Source organism: Vipera ursinii (assembly GCF_947247035.1).
Source record: "Vipera ursinii genome assembly, chromosome: 2".
Classification (NCBI taxonomy): Eukaryota; Metazoa; Chordata; class Lepidosauria; order Squamata; family Viperidae; genus Vipera; species Vipera ursinii.
The window spans coordinates 277,385,626-277,407,310 of NC_139513.1; the positions used below are offsets into that span (position 1 = coordinate 277,385,626).

Consider the following 21,685-nt stretch of genomic DNA (forward strand, 5'->3'; position numbering starts at 1 on the left):
CCTCGTGTCCCATCCCGGGCTGCATAAGTCAGCCAGGAGGGGCACGGGTCCAACAAACACGTGGTGGAGCTCAGCTTCCCCATGATCTTGTCCACTGCTTCAGGGGTCACAGGATCGAACTCTTCCCAGATTAAATCGACAAGACCGCCCGTATCCTCTTCGTCAGACTCTGCCCAGTCGGAGTCCAAACCGGTCCGGATCCAAGCGATTTTGTCCGACAGAAATCGACTAAACTCCTCGGCTCGACCCTGCAAGGGTTCCTCCCTCACCTCCTGATTAAGGAGAGAGCGAGTCACCCTAAACAGGGCGGCCGGGCGATTATCTCCGGACGCAATGAGGGTGGCAAAGTGGTTAGACCTAGCCACCCTCAATGCTGCGAGATAAGTTCTCGTAAACGACCTTAGTCGTAACCGGTCGGATTCGGATCGGCTGGACCTCCAACAGCTCTCTAGGCCCCGTCTCCGACGCTTCATCTCACGGAGCTCCATGGAGAACCATGGGGCCCGTTGGGATCTGCGTCGGGTCAAAGGCCGCATGGGTACAACTTGGTCGAGTGCCTCTGTGGCTGCCCTTTCCCAGGCTTCCACCAGGGCATCGACCGAGCTGTGAGCAAAGGAGGCAGGTGGGGGCCCAAGCGCCGTTTGGAACCGCTCAGGGTCCATAAGGCGCCTAGGGCGGAACCATCTTGTTGGCTCAGCAACAAGACACTTACAGCGATCTGGGGTAATGAGATCACCTTTTGCAACCTTCCCAGACAGCTTCTGACAACCAATGGGGGAAACCATATTCACTTAACAATTGCAGCGATTTGTTTAACAACCATCGCAAAAATGATTGTAAAATTGGATATGACTCACTTAGTAACCACCTTGCTTAGCAATGAAGAGTCTAGTCTCAGTTGCAGACATAAGTCGAGGACTACCTGTACTGTACATTCTATATAAATTCATGGATCCAAAGACTACTTTGCAGTGCAGCGGTTCCAATAAAGGAGAATATTTGTATCTCAAGGTTGAAATGAGGGGTGCTTGGTGTTCTCTGAGCTTGGTTGCTTTCTTGCACACTAGCACTGATGGTGTTACTTAGTTTGGATAATGAAACATCTGCAAGAAATCAACCAAGTTTTAAGAATATCAAGGACCCCTCAGTACAGGGGTTGGCCACTTTTTCTGCCCCTGTGTGTCCCTGCAATGTCCTGGATTATATAGTTTGGTATGTAGCTTAATACTGAAAAAAAATCAACTTAATTTTGGAGCGCCATAAGAATGTCAGGAAATTTACACCCAGAAAAGCTAGGTTACCATCTTCTGCTCCATTGGAAGTTTCATCCCCTGCAAGAAACTTTGTTTGAAGAAAGATGTTTCCTGTTGAAGATAAAGATAAAGATGTTTGGATTAGTGCAAACACATGCTTCGTTTCCAGTTTTATTTTGTAAGTATCGAAGAAGAAAGTCTTTTTTTTATTGAAAAGTTTTTCAGTACATTTTATCTTTAACAAAACAAAACCCCTCCCAACCCCCTCCCCTCTTCCCAACCCACCCCAAGGGTAAGGTAGTGTATCAACAGAATCTTATTAAGGAAACCTTTGTTGACTTTTATTCTAAGTTATATGCGAAGAAGAAAGTCTTTGTATCATGCTGAGATGAATACTAGCTAGAATGGACATATTAGCTGAGTTGTCTCATTAGAAAAAGTCACAAACAATGGATAAGCATTCTTTTTATTTGGACTAATTAAAGGGTACTAAGTAAGGCCCTTCTCTCTTGGTATATTATTTTGACTTTCTAAAAGGAAGCAGAGGAAATGAAAAGTTGAAAAATATAAAGCAATGTTTTTAATGGTAGATTCCTAACACTATGGATCCAAAGGCATTTTATAGTTATTTTGTCTTTTCATCTTCCTCCTCCACTATGTGGATTTTCTATAGCTAGAAAAAGGGTGGAACACATGGTGGAAGACGTGGAAAGAATTAGAGCAAAGGGCCGTACTGTTTGACCCTGTACTATTTGGTGAATTAAGCACAGTAATTGCAAAATAAACGGCTTATCTTGAAAGACCACTATTTTTGAATGCCTAGTCCAAATAGTCAAAGAAATGCATTCAGACAAGTATGAATAAAATTGCAGCATCCAAATCTTATCACATTAAATGAAGTGCACTACATTAAGCAAAGCTTTACTACTGCCCCGAATTTATGCTTAGGATTTATCTTCCAAGAGGAAAAATGGGCCATAATTACTAGCTTTTTGAACTGGAGGGTCTCTGTGCCATTAATTCTTTTGTCTCTTGATGAAGGTTTGTCAGTTTCCCTTTGCTGGTCTATTACAATTAGATTTTTGGTTTATTTTTTATTTTTTTAAAGGAAGATGAAATGGTCAATTATCTTCCTTCACCGTCAGACTTAATTACTACCTAGACTTCAGAGGATCCCCAAACAAGTGAAGATTTGTGTGAAGGAGGGAGGGAGGGAAGCAAGGAGAGACAGAGATCAAAGGTCAGCTGAAGCGGTGCATATCTGCACACATAAACACACATTCCGTGTGTTTGTGAGAAACAGCAGATCTGATCAAAATGAGCCCCACTGAAGGAATAACACATTCTATAAAGGTAGTCCTTGATTTACAACAGTTCATTGATTTGACTGTTCAAAGTTATAACATCATTGAAAAAAGTGAGTTATGACTGTTATTCACACTTATGACCATCACAGCATCCCCATGGTCACATGTTCAAAATTCAGACGCTTGGCAACTGACTTATATTTATGATGGTTGCAGTGTGCAGGGGTCAGCAACTAATTCATCCCTTTTGGGACCTTCTGACAAGCAAAGTCAACCTGTTTCACTTAATAATCATGTTACTAATTTACCAACTGCAGTGGCAAGAAAAGTCATAAAATGGAGCAAAACTCATTTAACAAATGTTTCACCTATCAGCAGAAATTAGGGCTCAATTGTGGGCATATGTTGAGGACTAACTGCATATAGTTTACTCACAAGATTCCAGTGTGATTTGCCAGTGTCTTTCCACTGTTTTTCTTCTCAGTTTAGCCTAAGCCAGTGTTCCCCAACCTGTGGGCCAAGGCCCAGTACTGGGCTGTGGCATACTGGCTATTGGGCTGCAGGACAGGCCTGCCACTTGATCTAGTGCAGTGATTGCGAAACTTTTAGAGACTGAGTGCCCAAACTGCAAGCCAAAACCCACTTATTTATTGCAAAGTGCCAACACAGCAACAATTAACATCTTTTGTCTTAAAAGAAAAACACAATAACAAAGCTTTCAATGATGCAAACAACTTTTTACTGAAAGGTAAAAGTTTGCCTTTGGCATGCTTTTGAACAATTAACGTGATTTTTGCTGTTGTATGCATGCTGATAATTTGTCTAACCTTGGCTTATACTTTGTAAGTTTGAGAGCAACACATGCAGCACTCAGGTCATCTGTTAGTCAGTTTCTGGTGTCAGATTTGATATAATTCAAAGCTGAAAACAGCGTGCTCGCTCCACAGGCTTGTTTTGGCTAGGAAGGGGCTTGAAAAATGGCTTTTTCCTGTGAAAATGTAGCCAAAGAGCAAGGTGCGCATGCCCACAGAAAGGGCTCCAAGTGCTCCCTCTGGCACGCATGCCATAGGTTCGCCACCACTGCTCTAGTGCCATGGCTACAGGGCACAAAAACAAGCTGCCGCTGCACCTCAGGACATAAAAATGGGCCACCACCATGCTGCAGGGTTCGAAATGGGATGCTGCCATGCCTCGGGCTGTGAAAACCAGATGCTGCCCACCTTGGGGCTTGAAAATGGGTTGCTACTGCCATGCTACAGGGTGAAAAAATGGGTGCTGCAGGGTGTGGAAATGGAGCGCTGTGCTGCACAAAAATGGGATAGGGCTAGCAAGTATCACGCAAGTGCTAGTCCCGCCTCATTTGTGCCACACACATGCTCACGGGGCCATGTGTGTGCACACGTGTGTAAATTCCCCCTCCACTTCCCTCCAGTCCGCCAACCAAGAAAGATTGGTGACCTCTGGCCTAAGCCTTGGAACTTCATGGAGGTCTCTCTTCCAAGCCTTGCTCAAGGATAACCAAACAGTGTTACCCTCTTTTAGCTTAAATCCTAATGACAGTTTCATGGGAGCAGATTTAATATTTTCTCCCTCAAGTCATTCAAGGCAAGAAGATCTCCTCGGATGTTAAACCTTCACAAACCAAATTCTCCAATTTGTCAGCCACACGAAAAAACCCTTACTAAAAATATGCAAATGGTGGGAGATTGTAAAATGGTGGCAGAATCTGATTCTCTGTTTTCTTGGCACTGAGGCTTCTTCTGCTCAAGCAACTTTGTTTGGTACAGTTCACAGCCCATCCAGGAAGCCCCAGAAAAACATTTAATATTTCTTATTACCTTCTGATCATGTTTACCAAACAACAGAGCTTTCTAAAATATTGAGATGGTACATGAAAACAATAGTTGACATATTTAAAAGGGCATTTCATAGTTCATATACAAGGGAAGCAAACTGTTGCAATAACTTTTCTTCTTTAAGGGAACTGTCCTCGATATAACTGGCAGGGTAGAATCTTTTAGATTCTTGAAGTAAAGGTTTGGAAATTAACATATTTTTCTTCATTTTTTAACAAAAAAATGGTTTCATTTAGGTAGGAGACAATTACATGTTTATCTACATCTGGATATCTCATTGGCTAAAGGGTTTGTCTCAATTTCTGCATAGCCTGTAAAGCAGATTATTATTATTCCATTTCATTACAGCATAGAAATGGAGTCTTTGGTTGAAAATATTTTACATCTATCATAATTTGCTGGTACACTGAGCTGCAGACTTAGACATGTTTGGTTGCTAGTAAGTCTCAGTAGATTTCAGATTTTGGCTTCAACCCATTTTTGTAACCTTATTGCCTTCCCTGCCAAAATGTTGTGAAATCTGGGTGACACAACAAAACAAATTTCACTGAAGTAATTTGCTATGCTTGACCAGGACTAGCTTGGGAAGGCAAATGCATGTATATTTTATTATGGTCTGGCAGGATTATGTAAATGCTTTAGTGGAAAGTTGTAGATAAAGCCCTAAATGGCATGGGCCCAGATTATCTGAGGGAGCACCTGCTGCCAGCGTCAATTTCCCATCGTCCTGTGCGCTCCCACTGTTCTGTACCAGCCTGCTACCGGCCCTGCAGAAAAGGCAGGGACAACCCCTTTACAAACGGCAAGAGGCTGGAATTACGCCTGCCAAATTTATAGCTACAAAAACAAACAAGACACAAACCAAGAAACAGGAGCTTTAAGAAACACGAACTATCCAAGCGGTTGCCTTCAGCAAACCAGCCCTCCCCACACATTCCCCTTATATAGAGTTCAGGGCGTGGCTTCTCTCTGCCTCCTTCCGAGAAGCCCCATTGCCTTCCTCTGTTTACTCCTAATTGACTGCCTCCTGCGTCGGGCGTCCTTGAACAGGGCCAGCTGTGGGTCATCTTCATCCACGCTGTCAGGCTCACACAGCTGGGTCTCCGTGGTGACCAAGTGGGAGGGGCCTGGCTGAGGGCTCTCATCAGCAAGATCTTCAACCCCCTCAGCAAGGTCTTCAACACCCCCCTCCTCCTTTTCTGAGTCGTCCGACCCAACTGCCGAACGCACAGGCTGACCCTGAATCACAACACCCACAGGGAGGGCCTCCTCAGGGTACCACCGGTCAAGGATTGCCGATGGGCGATCCCCAGGGCGAGGGCATTCTCTGTGGGCGCACCTGCCCTATGGAATCAACTGCCAACGGAACTCTGGACTGCCCCTGACCTTCGTTCATTTCTCCAGGACCTAAAAACCTGGCTCTTTGAGCTATCTGGTCTGGACTGAGGGGTTTTAATGTTTTTAAATTGTGATTTTAATTTTTTGGGGCTAGACTTAATTTAATTTTATTTTAATTTTATATTGTATTGTTTTTAAATTTTGCCTTGTAAACTGCCCTGAGTCCTTCGGGAGTAGGGCGGTATATAAACCAGATAGATAGATAGATAGATAGATAGATAGATAGATAGATAGATAGATAGATAGATAGATAGATGATAGATAGCTGTAGAGCAATGATTTATTTGTCATCACATTTCATTAGAATTAAAATATAATAAGGATATTCTTCGGGCTTTTGAGTGAAGTGCTTGATGTCTGTTACATGCTTTATTGCAATATCAGTTCAGATTAGCCATAAAAATAGTTAACTACATCTAATGGCTTGTATTCTTAAAGATATTTTCAATCTCTTATTGCAGCAGACAGTGGTCCCATCATGTTTTAAGACGGCCATTATTTTGCCAGTGCCAAAAAAGTCCACAATTATGGGTCTCAATGATTACCGTCTGGTTGCACTGACATCTATCATTATGAAATGCTTTGAGAGGCTGACAAAGGACATTATTGTATCTAGCATCCCGCAAGCATTTGACCTGCTTCAGTTTGCTTACCGACCAAATTGCTCTATGGAGGATGCTATTCCATTCTCCATCTGAGCTTGGGGCACTTAGAGGGAAAAAATACTCATGTGCGTTTGTTGTTTGTTGACCTCAGTTCGGCATTTAATACAATAATTCCCCAGCCTCTAGTAGACAAACTAGGCTTAAACATTTCTTTGTGCAACTGGATTCTGATTTGAAGTTACAACAGTATTGACAAAAATGACTTACCATCGTTTTTCACACTTATGACCATAGTCACACGATCAAATTTTGGATGTTTGGCAATTGGCATATATTTATAACAATTGAAGTGTCCTGGGGTCATGCAATCACCTTTTGTCACCTTCTGACAAGAAAAATCAATGGGGAGGCCAGATTCACTTAACAACCGTGTTACTAACTTAACAGCTGCAGTGATTCATTTAACAACTGTGGCAAGAAAGGTATAAAATGGGGCAAAACTCACTTAACAACTGCTTCACTTATCAACAGAAATTTTGGACTCTGTTGTGTTTCTAAGTTGAGGACTACCTGTATTAAATTTGGCATCAAGTCCCTAAACTTGCCTGTGATATTAAATGAGATTAATGACGTCACCCCATCCAAGAAGTAAGTATTAAGAGTAATTAGTTTGTTATATATTAGGGGCTGCACAATTAAACATAGGATATGTATTACGGATTCAATACCCATTATCCCACCCAAGAGAGATGTCTTTGTAAGCATTGTCAAACCTTTCTTTATATTTTTGCAAACCCCATTAAATAGGCTGGTCTTTATTTGATATGAATAGGAATTGCAGCTCTATCCAGAATGCCAGCTGAAATTCGTTGTACAACTGGGAAAATGATCCATATTTTCAGCTATTGTTTCTTTTCTGTGTGATGAAAGCTATCAATTTCTCCTTGAGAAAACCAGGGAAGCAGAAAGCTTTGCTACAAAGCATTTTTGGCGAAAGAGCATGGAGAATACAAATCCATAGCTGAACACCACCGTTTAACTTTTCCAAGGTTATGTAAGACTTTTGTTTAGTGCTTATGGAAAAGGGAAGAGAAAGGCTATAGTTTCAGTTTGTCATTCTCGCCATTACATTTTATCTGTGGGTTTACAGCTGTTTTGAAATGAAATATATCCAGTATTGTTCTATAACACTCTGTTCCAGTAATCCTCTGCTTAGGACCACAGTTGGGACTTCACTAAGCAATCCAGTTGTTAAGTGAGCCGTGATCAATTTTATGACATTTTTGGCCATGGTTGTTAAGCATTTCGCTGCAGTCTTTAAGCAAATCCAACTTTCTTCATTCACCTTGCTTGTCAGAAGCCCACTGGGAAGGTCAACAATAGTGTTCACATGATCCCAGGACACTGCAACTTTCATAAAAGTTGTCAGGTGTCTGAATTTTGATCCCATGACTGCAGGGATGCTGTGATGGTCATAAGTGTGAGGACTGCAAGTAAATCACTTTTTTCAGTGCTGTTGTAACTTCAAATGGTTGTTCAACAAATGGAAGACTATCTGTAAGGTAAGATTTAAAGACCTTTAATGTATGTATCAGAAATTTCTGAGCCAAAAATCTACATACAGATGTATATCCATTACAAAGAAGATGTTAAGAGATGCTTAAATTAAATTTCCGTAATAAAATAAATATTTTAATATTTTAAAAAAAACCTCCTGGGGTGCTAGATAGGTCTAAAAGTGCTAGAGGTCAATACTGTCCACCTGTGTTCTAAGCCACAGGTAGGCTATTTATTGTCCTTTGGACCTTACAAGTCCCAACATCTTGGACCATTGGATGATGTCAGCTGGGCTTCAAGAACACCTGGAGATGTTTTCAAATCCATTTTGTCTTCCTTATGTAGGTTATGTTGACATTGGCCTGATTCCCAAAGGTGCAAGGCACATCAAAGTGGTTGAAGTGTCAGAGGCAGGCAATTTCCTTGCTCTGCGCAGTGAAGACCCTCAGAAGTACTATCTAAATGGAGGCTTTATTATTCAGTGGAATGGAGATTACGAAGTGGCAGGAACAATATTTAAGTATGGAAGAAAAGGAGATTTGGAAAACCTCACTGCTTCTGGACCCACAAATGAATCCTTGTGGCTGCAGGTATGTCAGAATGTCAGGTGATGGGTATGATGTGGACTGTGAACATAGTGCAGAAAAGGAATATTTGCTTTTGCTGCTGCAAGTAACAGCTTGTGACCTGGATCCAATGTGATCTACTGCAGCTAATGTGATAGGTATCAGTTTTTTAATAAGAACTTTTAGAATAATATATATGCACAATATGTATAATATGTATAAATTGAAATAAAAAAATGTGCTCTGTAACAGCCAATAGGAAGTATGCTTTGGAGAAACTGTATCTGTATAGTTTCTGCCTAGAAAAAATTGTTATGGACTATCCCAAAAGTTGGCAGTATTTAGAGTTTGTTTATCTTGTGATATATTCTACTGTTTAAATCTTAAAAGATGTAGGAAAAAAACCCTGTTCTTTTCTGCACATGGTCCTCCTATAGAAAGGAACAGAATATATGGACCAGCGATAAAATGTTGTAGAAATTATTCCTGGCCCAGCCACCTCTTCTGTTAGTTTTTCATATTTTCTGAATTCCCTGTCTAGAGCTACATTTCAGTGAATTGCTTGCATTATCTCCACTATGTCTTTCTCTCTTTTGTTAAGGGATTAGTAGGGTGAGGGGTGACATGATAGCAGTGTTCCAATATCTCAGGGGTTGCCCCAAAGAAGAGGGAGTCAAGCTATTCTCCAAAGCACCTGAAGGCAGGACAAGAAGCAACAGATGGAAACTAATCAAATTGAGAAGTAACTTAGAACTAAGGAGAAACTTCCTGACAGTTAGAACAATTAACCAGTGGAACAACCTGCCTCCAGAAGCGGTGAATGCTCCAACACTGGAAGTTTTTAAGAAGAGACTGGCCAGCCACTTTTCTGAAATGGTATAGGGTTTCCTGCCTGAGCAGGGGGTTGGACTAGATGACCTCCAAGGTCCCTTCCAACATTATTATTATTATTATTATTATTATTATTATTATTATTATTATTATTATTATTATTATTATTATTATTATTATTATGTTGTCCAATGCATTAATAAATGATCACATTGATACATCTGGTAATACATCAAATTCATTTCTCAGAATGAACTTACTGTGAATTGGGTGTAATCTCCAGTTAAATGGAAAGTTCTGACTCCACATTTTGTTTCTATGTGCTTTTCCCCCTCTATCTAATAGCCAGCCCATTAGGTTTCACTTTTTCAGTTCTTGAGGCTTCTCTCTCCAAGTCATCATTTTCAGTGTCTGGCAACTTTAACATGTGTGGACTCCAGCATGCTGGCTGGGGTGTTCAGAGAGCTGGAGTCCATGCCAAGGTTGAGAAATATAGCTATAGATGGTGTCTCCCAATGGTTCCCACTAAGGTGTATCACGCTCTCTCTTCCTTAGGGACTTTGCAAACACTGTCCACCCAGAATACCTAAACTACCCCTTAGACAAGACCAGGGGTGGGCAACTATGGCCTCTTTACAACCTGTTGACTTCAACTCCCATAGTTCCTGAGCCAGCTTGGGAACTGAAGTCCACAGTGTTACGTCCGGAATGACGAGTGGAGACAGCGAGGTAGAACAATGAACGTTTATTCGAACTCACAGGGGTCAACTGGCTAGCAGCCGTTGAGCCCTACCTTATATACTAGGTTCCATTCAAACATAACCAATCCCCAGCTCAGAATCTCCCGCCGGGAAGTAACAGCCAATGATTGCACTAGGTTTTCCCGCCGAAGGGAAACCCTCCCATAACTATGGACACAACACCCCTTCCCCCCTGGATGAAATTTACTATTTGACATAGTCCTTCAGATAGCTAGGAGGTTTATGCTCCCTGACGGTATCTGCTGGCCATACTAACTGCTGAGGTGTCTTCAGTTCCGCCATTGACTACCGCCTCTGACCCTGTTGTGTGTGTTGATGGCTCTGGTGGTATTTCCCTATTGGGCTGTTGTTGTGGTTGCTGTTGTTGGGGTTCATTGGACTGACTGGATGACCCTGGTGGGCTGTCAGGGGGAGCTATTTCTATTTCTGCATTACAATTCTGGGGGTTTGCTTCTATTGACCTGAATTGTATTCCCCTCCCTTTACCCCCTGGTGCTGTGTTAACCCTGGCTGGGGAAAAAGCAGTGTCGGCTGTAGTGTTTTCCCTCTCCTTGTTGGCCTGTACGCATTCAGGGGCCCTTTTCCTTAGCTGATCGATGTGTCTCCTAATCAGCTGATTCCCTTCCCCCTCAATTAAATAAGATAAGGGTCCGGTTTTGTCAATTACTACCCCTTGTGCCCATTTGTCCCCTTGTCCGTAATTTCTAGCCCACACCATGTCCCCAATGTTCAGAGACCGGGTCAGGGTAACCGGGTCGTGTTCTGAAGGTAGCCTGTCGGGGTGTAGTCTGTCCAATTTTGTTATCAACCGCCTGCCCCACCTCATTTCAGCAGGGCTCTTCCCTGTGGCCGCGCACGGTGTAGTGTGTTGGGCCAAAAGGAACTGAACCAGTCTCTGATGCCAGTCGCCGTGGATGATTCGTCTGAGGGCGTCCTTGGTTGTTCTGATGTTTCGTTCTGCCAATCCGTTGGAAGAGGGGTGGAAGGGTGCTGATGTCGCGTGCCTAATCCAATTGGCCTTGAGGAAGTCCTGAAATTCATTAGATGTGAATTGGGGCCCATTGTCAGAAACAATTACGTCAGGTAACCCATGAGTGGCAAAGAGTCCCTGTAAGACCTGTATGGTTTTGGCTGATGTCATGGACTTAACAGGCACGACCTCCAACCACCGGGAGTAGCTATCCACTACTACTAGGAATGTGAGGCCCTGGAATGGGCCAGCGAAGTCAATATGGATTCTAGACCACGGGTTTCTGGCCTCTTCCCACTTGTGGACCGTTGTGTGTGCTTGCTCTGGTTTGGATCGCTGACACTGATAGCACCCAGCTACTTTGCCCTCAATGGCTGTGTCTAACCCTGGCCACCATAAGTGGCTTCTAGCTAGAGCTTTCATACACACAATTCCAGGGTGCCCTTCGTGTAATTCCCCAATCACTGTGTTCCTATGACTCTCTGGGATAACAACCCTGTTTCCCCACAAGATACAACCTAAGTGTGATGACAATTCGTCCTTCCTTCTAAAGTATGCTGTGAACTTAGGGTCAGGGTTTTTGCTAGGCCACCCCCCTTGTACCCACGCTGCTATTCTGCTGAGTATGGGGTCTTTTCTGGTAGCTGCTGCAACGTCCCTGGCAGTCAGAGGGCACTCAGAGAGTTCTTGTAGGGACATGATTTGTCCCACCGGTGTGGGGTCTGTGCCAGTGTCCTCTAGAGGTAACCTGCTGAGGGCATCAGCGTGCCCCATCTCTTTGCCCGGCCTGTGTTTAATTGAGAATGTGTATGCAGAAAGGAAAATTGACCATCTGAGCATCCTCGGTGACATGATTTGTGGTGTCTGTCTATCGGTAGTGAATAACCCTAGCAGGGGTTTATGGTCAGTGTAAATGGTAAAGTCCCTACCATACAGGTAATCGTGGAACTTTTTTACGCCTGCCACGATGGCCAATGCTTCCCGGTCAATCTGTGCATAGTTCCGTTCCGCCTTTGTTAAGGTCCTGGAATAATATGCTATAGGCCTCTGTTGACCCTGCTCATCCATGTGGCTTATGACTGCTCCCACTCCATAAGGAGAAGCATCACATGCTAAGAATATGGGTTTGTTTTCTATAAAGTGAGTGACTGTAGAATTGCTGGACAATATGTCCTTTAGTGTTTGAAAACTAGTCCTGTGTTTTTTCTGCCACCGCCAGGGGGTCTTCCTGTTTAAAAGTCTATGGAGGGGTTCAGCAATAGCTGCTTTGTGAGGCAGGAATGTGTGATAAAAATTAATTACCGGTAAGCCTAGGAAGGCTTGTAATTCCGCCTTGTTCTTGGGTTCTGGAGCTAGTTTAATTGCCCTAATTTTTCCTTCTGTAGGGTGAATGCCTAGTGCATCAATTCTAAACCCTAGGAATTCTGTTGATTTTACCCCTATGCAGCACTTATCCTTTTTTAATTTCAACCCTGCCTCTCTAAACTTCCCCAATACCTGTTCTAGCCTCTCTGCTAGGATGTCCTCAGTTTTTCCAGTGATGAGGACATCGTCGAAGTAAGGGCATACACCTGGAATGCCCTTCAAGGTCCTCTCCATCACCTCCTGGAAGATGCCTGGAGCTGCAGCTATCCCGAACTGAAGTCTGTGAACGCGGAACGCCCCCTTGTGGGTAACTATCGTTTGAGCCTCAGCGGCTTCCTTAGACACAGTAAGTTGCAAATACGCCTGCGCCAAGTCAAGCTTGGCGAAAATGGCGCCGTCCTGGATCGTCACGAGGACCTGCTTCACCGTCGGGACCGGGTAAGCGTGTTTTTTCATGGCGAGGTTCAGGGTGGCCTTATAGTCGGCACAGATCCTCACATCCCCGTTCGGTTTCAGGGGTGTGACGATCGGTGTCTCCCACAGGCCCCCTTCTACGGGTTCTAAAACGCCCTGGCCTACTAGCTTATCTAGTTCGGCCTCGATTTTCTGTTTAAGGGCGAAAGGCACCCTCCGGGCCTTAAGCCTAATGGGCCTGATTAAAGTTAATGGGGGGTCCCTTGTACCTCCCTAACGACCCGTCGAATACGTCTGCGAAGTTGTCGCAGACAGATTTTAGGGTTTTACTTTGTATGGTGTTAATTCCCCCAACCCAGATGCCCAGGGCCGAGAACCAATTAAGGCCTACAAGGCTAGTTCTCTGGCCCTCAGTGACTAGAACAGTTAATAATCCACTAAACCCTTTGTATTTAACCTTAATAGTAGCCTCTCCCACTAATTCTATAGGTGTTTTCTGGAAGTCGGCTAATTGTAGTTTAGTGGGTTTAAGGGGAATTCTATGGCCACTTCTGTTTTCTATGTACCTAAGGGTGTCCCTTGAAATTATAGATACTGAGGCCCCGGAGTCCACTTCCATCTTGCAAGGGATGCCTTGCAGTTGGACTTCTATTCTTAATTTAGGCCTCAAAATGTGATTAATTCTAGGGGTGTGATTTAGTCTAGGGGTTCCCACGTGATTGACCCCCACCCCTGCCCCCAGGTTGGAAGTGCGTGCCTTAGGCCTAGGGATCTCTCCACCACTCCGTTCGGGGGTTACCTCACCTGAGGCCCAAGCGTCGAGCTCGTGGAGACGGTTGTCGCGCGGTCGGCTTCGGCAGATGGCCTGGATGTGGCCCGTTTTTCCACACCCTCAGCATTTGGCATTTCTGAATCTGCACGTTGATCATAGGTGATTTCCGCCGCAGCTTCCGCACCTCGTTTCTGGGTCGCGAGGTCTGGTTGGGTTGTCCCTCTGGGGTCGTTGGAACGCAGGGGTTTGCTGTCTTCTGCTCTGGTCGGGTCCGTCGGTGCGTGGTGGTCTCGGCGCCATCTTCCCGAACCTTCGGGAAATCTCGGCAATATTGGCTTCCCACTGGTAGTCCGCCTCCCCACCGTCCACATGGCTCTCCAGGTTTACTTCGGCTGAGGCAGCCATGCTGTTGTAGGGGGGGGGTCGCGTCTGCCTGTAGACTCGTACGTGAGTAGCTCGTCTAAGACTTCTTGGAGGTTGCCTGTGGGCTTGGAGATAATCCGGTTTTGCAAGTGTTCGTCTCGCAGCCCCAAAACCACTCGGTCCCTAATGCAAATTTTGAGGTTGTCGTATTTACAGCGCAGGGCTGCTTCTCTGACTGCCGCCACAAACTGTTGGATAGATTCGCCTGGCCGTTGGTTCCGCTTCTCGAATATCCTCCACCAGAACAGTTCCGACCTTTTCGGGGTGAAATGGACCCTTAGCTTGGCCAACAGGTCGGCGTACGATACACTGGAGACCGGCAGGGGTTGGCACAGGCCGACGGCCACCCGGTAAACCGGAGTGCCGCTGATGGTTAGGAGAGCCGCCGCCTTCTTCCTGTCCTCCGTGATCCCGTTGACCAGCATGTACCCCTTGACTTGACCGACATATTCTTCCCAGTCTTCAGGGTAATTAGGGTCAAACTCCTTCAGAGAACCGACTTGCGCCATCCTGTAGGCTCAGTTCGCTTGTTGCTCGGTTGACTGTGATTCAAATTTCCCGCTTTTCGCTCTGTCGGCTTTCCGCGGCTCCTTCGCTGTTCTGCCGTCAGATCCCACCTTCGTCGCCACTGTTACGTCCGGAATGACGAGTGGAGACAGCGAGGTAGAACAATGAACGTTTATTCGAACTCACAGGGGTCAACTGGCTAGCAGCCGTTGAGCCCTACCTTATATACTAGGTTCCATTCAAACATAACCAATCCCCAGCTCAGAATCTCCCGCCGGGAAGTAACAGCCAATGATTGCACTAGGTTTTCCCGCCGAAGGGAAACCCTCCCATAACTATGGACACAACACACAGGTTGTAAAAGGGCCATAATTTTCCACCCCTTGACTAGACATTTGGGCTGAGAAGGTCTTCTAGAAAACAATCCTGGTCAATTTCTGGTTAGATTACCCCCAGTCTGCCACTCTTCCCTAATTTAACATCAGAGCCAAAGTTTTGATTCCGTCATGCAACTGTGTTTGCCCTAGATGTATTTATTGGTCACCTTTTTTTCTTATTTGGAAAACAGCAACAACAACAAGAAGAAGATTTTGGTGTTATTATTTACAGCTGTAGAGCATTTGTCTTGCAGATTTAATTAGATTATCATTCCCAGGGCCTTATGGAAAGGATCGTAGGTTTCCCACTTTTTTGACTAAAGACATCAAAATATTATAGCTAGCAGATCTGGGAGGCAAAAATAAATGGAAGAAAAGACATCCAGAAAACTGTCATTCCACCTTGTTTCAAGGCTGGAAAGGAGATAGGAGGAACTCTAGGCATAATCCACAGTTGGGAAAAGAATTTGTTAGCAGTTTACATCTACACTAGTCAAGGTGGTAGCCATGACAATGATACTGAAATGATGTGCATTAAAAATAGCTGGAGCTTCAGTCACAGTGTTATGGCCACCACCTTGGCATTTTTAGTATATTCTGCAGGAACCCCTATATATCTACAGTTCATACCAGCGTGCAAGAAGCCTGGAGGGAAGGGATTAAAAATGTTCAAAGAGTTCATCAATGGACATATTTATTTATTGTTTCTACCAAATTGGAGAAATTCAAAATAGCTAAATCAAAGAGGACTGGAGTGACTCCTGCAGTTTCCAAGTTTAATATGTTACCTTTAATTCTTACATGAGAACTTTTTTTGAGGTCTGGATGGTTTTTGCTTCCTTGATTGTGATTTGTGGTGGGTGGCTTAGCTTGTGGCCTGCTGGATCTTTGGAACCCCAATCTGGTAGTCCTAAAAACAGAGAAGAGAGTATGTGACTGAAATGTACAATAAATGTTGTTCAGCTCCTTTTTCAGGAAAACAACCCTGGAATAAAATATGAATACACTGTCCGCAAAGGCTCAAGCTTGGAAAATGAAGTGGAGGAACCTGAATACTTTTGGAAATATGGAAAGTGGACAACTTGCAGCGTAACTTGTGGCAATGGTAAGAAATCACAACTTCCCAAGTCCCTTTCCTCTCTCTTGTCTGCTGCTTTGCTTTCCTCATTCATTGTTCTAACAATGTACCAACTTGGGTATACTTAAATTGCTCCAGACTGGCAAATAGTGTTTTATTAATAGTTAATTTATATGCCCTTTGAAAAGCCACCAATAAAATCAGCATACAGAAAACTACATTGTGTGCCTACTAATCATTAATTAGTTAAACCTCAGGCAAACAATGACATTTTTCCTACTCCAGGTAATAAACTCAGTGGGGTTACCCTAATTTAATGCAGAAATCACACTATGCAATTAACAATCTTTTCAGTTGTTTTTTTTTAAATAACATAGAAAGCGCTTATATCAGCTCTGTTCAAACTAATAATAACTTATCAAGTAATTGCTGAAGGTGACCTCTAATTGCCCCTGTGGAGTGATTAAGGTAGAAAGAGAATTTCACTCTTGTCAGTTAATTTATGATAATTATCCTTTCTTCTTAATTCTTATTATCAATTTACTTTACCATCTCGACCTACTGAAAACAGTTCCTGTGTACTGTCTGGTTTGAACTGAATTGAAATAAGAAAGAAAGATTTGTAAGCATCAAAATTATGAATCTAATCAACAGCAGGCCTGTTGTACATAGAGATGTGTGAAGTAAGTACTTTAGATAAAAAAGGAGATAAAAGTGCCTCTGCTCTTTGTATCTATTGTCATTCGTTTACAGATGCAAAAAACTGTTTCATATAAAGTTGAATTCCTAGAGGGTCAATCTGGATTTGCCTGAACTGATTACTGAGTTGAGTTGGACTATGGTTCTACATTTTCAACAAGCTTATGGTTTGTTTGTTTTTGAAGAACTAAAGTCCCCCACACATCTATAAGGCAACCTATTTATTTTCTTTTGTTTTCTCTCATCCTTTCATTTTTCTTCTCATTTCTCTTTGAGCTTATTCAGGAACCTTCAGAAACAAATACATCAGTATAAACAAAGGATAAAACTGCAGTTACAGTATCAGGATATAACCAAGGATGATTTTAGCAGAAATAAGCCTACTTGGAATTATTTGGGCATTCCCATTCTCATACCAACCTAGCAGTTCGAAAGCACGTAAAAATGCAAGTAGAAAAATAGGGACCACTACGGTGGGAAGGTAACAGCATTCCGTGCGCCTTTGGCATCTAGTCATGCCGGCCACATGACCATGGAGACGTCCTCGGACAAGCGCTGGCTCTTTGGCTTTGAAATGGAGATGAGCACCGGCCCCTAGAGTTGGAAACGACTAGCACGCATGTGCGGGGGAACCTTTACCTTTACCTTATTCCCATACCCTATCACTTCTGGAAAAAAAATCATAGTAGGGCGTCTCCCTGATCTCTTAGTATTGGCAACTTCTCCTTTTTAAATGAAAAATCCATAGTGTGGATGGCACAGGGATATATCAGTATTAGAATGAGGGGTTTTTTTTAGCTGGAATGCCAAACTATAGTGCCAACTATCATTCCAAGGATGACATGACATCAGTGTTCCAATATTTGAGGGGCTGCCACAGAAGAGGAGGCCAACCTATTCTCCAAAGCACCAGAAAACAGGACAAAAAGCAATGGATAGAAACTAATCAAGGAGAAAACCAATGTAGAACTTAGGAGAAATTTCCTGAGAGTTGGAACAATTAATCAATAGAACAACGTGTCTTCAGAAGTTGTGGGTGCTCCAACCCTGGAGGTTTTGAAGAGGAGACGGGACAGCCATTTGTCTAGAATGGTACAGGGTCTCCTGCTTATGCAAGGGGTTGGACTAGATGACCTCCAAGATCCTTTCCAAATCTGTTATTCTGCTCCTTAAAATGCTGTGGAACACACAAATTCTGCAGTGATATAGGTAAAGTCCACTGGAGTTTGACATTCAAAAAAATATAAATAAAAAGAATAAAAACTGGCAGATGCCAGTGCCTGCTGTCTAGGTTTTGAACATTTGGTGCTGGCATATAGTGTTAATAGCAGGCAGGATGTTCTCCCGCAAATCTGTGTACTCAGCAGTTTCTCAGCCGTGCTGACACCTAATATGAGCACCAGAATGTTTGTCTTCTTAAAGATACATCTAAAGATGAAGTTCAAAATTGCTTTCATTTTTCTTGTAGGGTTTCAGCGACAGATTGCCCATTGTGTGAAAAGGGGGAAGAGTATGGTGAAAAACCTGTTTTGTGACCCAGAAACACAGCCCAAAGCAAAACAGAAAAAATGCACTGAAAAAGATTGTCCACCAAGGTATGCATGTGTATCATATAGAGCAGCGGTCGCCAACCTTTGTGGCTTGGCAGCCTGACTGGGAGGGGGGGAGAGGGGAAACAGGCCTGCGCACATACACAGCTCGGCTTGTGTGAGTTGAGCTGCTAGCGCATGTGCATGTACACCAGCCCACCGCGCACGCAAATTGAGCTGCTTGCAAATGCACGTGGCCCAGTTCTGAACAGGCCACGGCCCGGTAGTGGGCCACTGCCTAGGGGATGAGGACCCCTGATATAGAAGAAGGTATTTTAAGATAAGGATGGCAAATTTAACTATATTTTTTCCATCCCAAGCCATATATGATTGAAGAAAAATAACTATCCAAATTAAAGAAAAATTAAAGTATGTGAGAGATCAGTAATAATATGAAAATGTGTGAGCAGAGTGAATAACTCAGTAATGTTTCAACCAGTATTCCGTATTCCAACTGTTTGTCAGCTTCTGTCTTATCAACAATTTTCTTAGGCAATGATCCAGAATCTGCATTCATTCAGACAATAAGAAACTAAAGCTTTCAGGAACCAGCAGGATCAGTAATAAAGGGTGATGGACAGCATTGTCTACAGGGAGGGACTCAAAAACTGCCATATTGATTATTTTTTTACCCCCATGAATGCCACTAATGATAGATGCTGTACTTTAACAAATCATGTTTTATATCTTCACCAATGCTCTCTTCTGCTTCTGCAGTGTGGTTTATCTTAGGAGCTTGTTTCAAGAGAGGTATTTCCAAAGCACCATCTATAAAACTCTTTAAATTGTAAACATTCTTGAAAAAAACATTGGCTGAATTTTCTTAAGATTTGGGGTGGGAGGGTGCTCACAGATATTTTAAGTGCATTCTTGAAAAGAACAGATAAGATCTCAGAGAAGGGTTTGTGAGATTTCAGCAGTCATTTTTGGCAGGGCCATTACTGATCTGGAAAAGTTGCCAAACCCTGTTGTGACATAATAATTGAAGGACTTTAAATTGAAAAGTCATAAATTGTTTAATGTATTGCTGCAGATTGTAGCATTTTCCACAGAGAGGTAAAGTCCCTTTTCCCTTGAATCAGAGGTAAGGAAAAGTACCTCTTCAAGGTACTGGTAATGGTGTTTAAGGCCCTACATGGCATGGGTCCGGAGTACCTTAGGGAACACCTGCTGCCAGCATCAACTTCCCTCCGCCCTGTGCGTTCCCACAGAGAGGGCCTCCTCAGGGTGCCACCGATCAGAGAATGTCGATTGGTGGCCCCCAGGGGGAGGTCCTTCTCTGTGGGTGCCCCGGAGCTATGGAATCGGTTACCGGTTGAGCTCCGGATGGCGCCCGACCTTCGCTCCTTCCGTCGCGATCTAAAGACATTCTTATTTGAACAAGCCGGCCTGGCCTGATGGGGGATGGGGGGTTTTTTAAATTGTTATTTTAATATTTGTATTTACTGTTTTTAGTTGGGCATATATCTAATCCCTTTTAACTTTTGTATCTCTGTATTTTTTATGCTTGCCCTGTTCACCGCCCTGAGTCCTCCGGGAGAAGGGCGGTATATAAATAAAATTTAAAAAAAAAAAAGAAATACAGACAGCTGTGAGAAATGAAGAAATATTTATTCCTAAAAGCAAAGAGTTTGCCTTTAGGGGCAGCTGCCGGGAAATGGGGTGCAGCGACATACTTTTATACGGGAGCTTGTCCTGGTGTGGAAATGTCTACGTGCTGATTCTAGGGTGACACTTGAAGAGTGTGTGTGTGTGTGTGTGTAGTTATGTCATCTATGATGCTTATTCTTGTGAACATGCAGTTCCGCTGGGAGATTTAATTAACTATATTTGTGTTACAGACGTTATCCTTTGATATGTAGATTAGGTCTGAATAATTTATTTGGGGGTTTGAGTAAAAGATTTTCCCCGTTTACTATTTTTACTTGATTAAATTAGTTTCAGCTTGACTGTCAATTATCTAGTGGAGGTGCTGATTCTCAGACCATTGAGGATTCTGTTAATATTTTAAGATAAGATGGAAACAGTATAAAGAATAAAATATATTTTGATATAAATCTTCTCACACTTCCTGCATTGGGAGTCTTCTTAGTACCTACTGAAAATGTTCTATAGCAGATATCAAGACTGCGACGCGACGCTGAAGACAGCCATCTCCGGGCTGTCCACTCCGCGGCTTTGTGGAACTGCCGAAAACAGTGCCGATCAGCTGTTTTGGTGGTTCGGAAGCCCCCTCCTCAGGAGAAGAGGAGGGGGTGAGGCCCCAGGTAGGGGTTGAGCTCTCCGGGGCCGCCTGAGCTTTTAGTTCGGGCGGCTGAAGGATCGAGCCCCCCCGAAGCCTGGGTTTGCTCCGGGCTGCACAGCTCTTCTGCTCCGTGCTTTTTGGAGCAGAACCAAGCGTTAGCAACCACCCCTGCCAGAAGGAAAGACTTTTGAGTGTGAAGAGGCAGGCAGAGCGGTACAGGAGGTTAAGGTGAAGTGGACTTTTGTTCTCTAGTTCAATGGACTTTATGGCTTTTAAAAGTGAAAGTGCGTAGTAAGTGAAAGTGGGGGAAGATGGCGACTAAAACTTCTAAAGCTTTCCGGAGTGCGGGGGCTTCCCCGGTGCAACAGACCTCGCTGCAAGCCTTACTTCCTCCTGCACCTGCTCCGGCACTGACGGTTAAGGATTTACAGGATGCTTTGGAAAAGCATTCACAACAAATATCAGACATTATAGATGAAAAGATGGAAAAGCTGGAGGGGAAGCTGGAGGAGAAGCTGGAAGAGAAGTTTACAGCAATGAGGGCAGACATCTTGCCTGCACTTGAAGGTGTGGCTGTATGTATTCAATGTTTGGATGAAAAAATGGAGGATCTTAGTCAAAAGAATTCCAGACTAGAAGCAAAAGTTTTAGAGAATGAAAATACAATGGATAAAATGGAGATTTGACTCTCGTCCAGTACCACCAGATGGAGTTTGCTATCAGAATCAGAGGCTTAAAAGAGAATCATAAAGAAGATTTAAAGCAGATAGTCTCTGGAAGCGGTACTGGGACAGCCAGCAGCTGAAATTGAGGGAAGTATAGACAAAATCTTTCGTGCTGAATTCATGGATTGCAAGGCAGAGGAAGCTACCTAGAGATGTGGTGGTTTATTTTACAAAGAGAGCAACTAGGAATGAAGTTATCCAAGTTGCTTATGATACTAAGCTTGTGGTTGCTGAGCAAGAAGTTTTGGTTTTAAAAGAGATTCCTCCAAGAATTCTAAGGAGAAGGAAAGATTTTGCTTTTTTGGCACAGGAACTTAAGAAACGTGACATCAAGTTCAGATGGGAGATACCAGTGGGCATGGTGGTGATGCATGAAGGTACGAGACA

At 43.5% G+C, this 21,685-nt stretch overlaps 1 protein-coding gene across 1 annotated transcript in view; it reads left to right on the plus strand.

Annotated features, from left to right (window-relative positions):
* The window catches only part of ADAMTS12 (ADAM metallopeptidase with thrombospondin type 1 motif 12), a 174,143-nt gene that overhangs the window by 118,419 nt on the left and 34,039 nt on the right, over positions 1–21,685 (plus strand). The window contains exons 15-17 of the mRNA XM_083353126.1: positions 8,322–8,566; positions 15,926–16,067; positions 18,208–18,334. Of these exons, the coding sequence (XP_083209252.1) occupies positions 8,322–8,566; positions 15,926–16,067; positions 18,208–18,334 (514 nt within the window). The remainder of the gene's footprint in view (positions 1–8,321; positions 8,567–15,925; positions 16,068–18,207; positions 18,335–21,685) is intronic.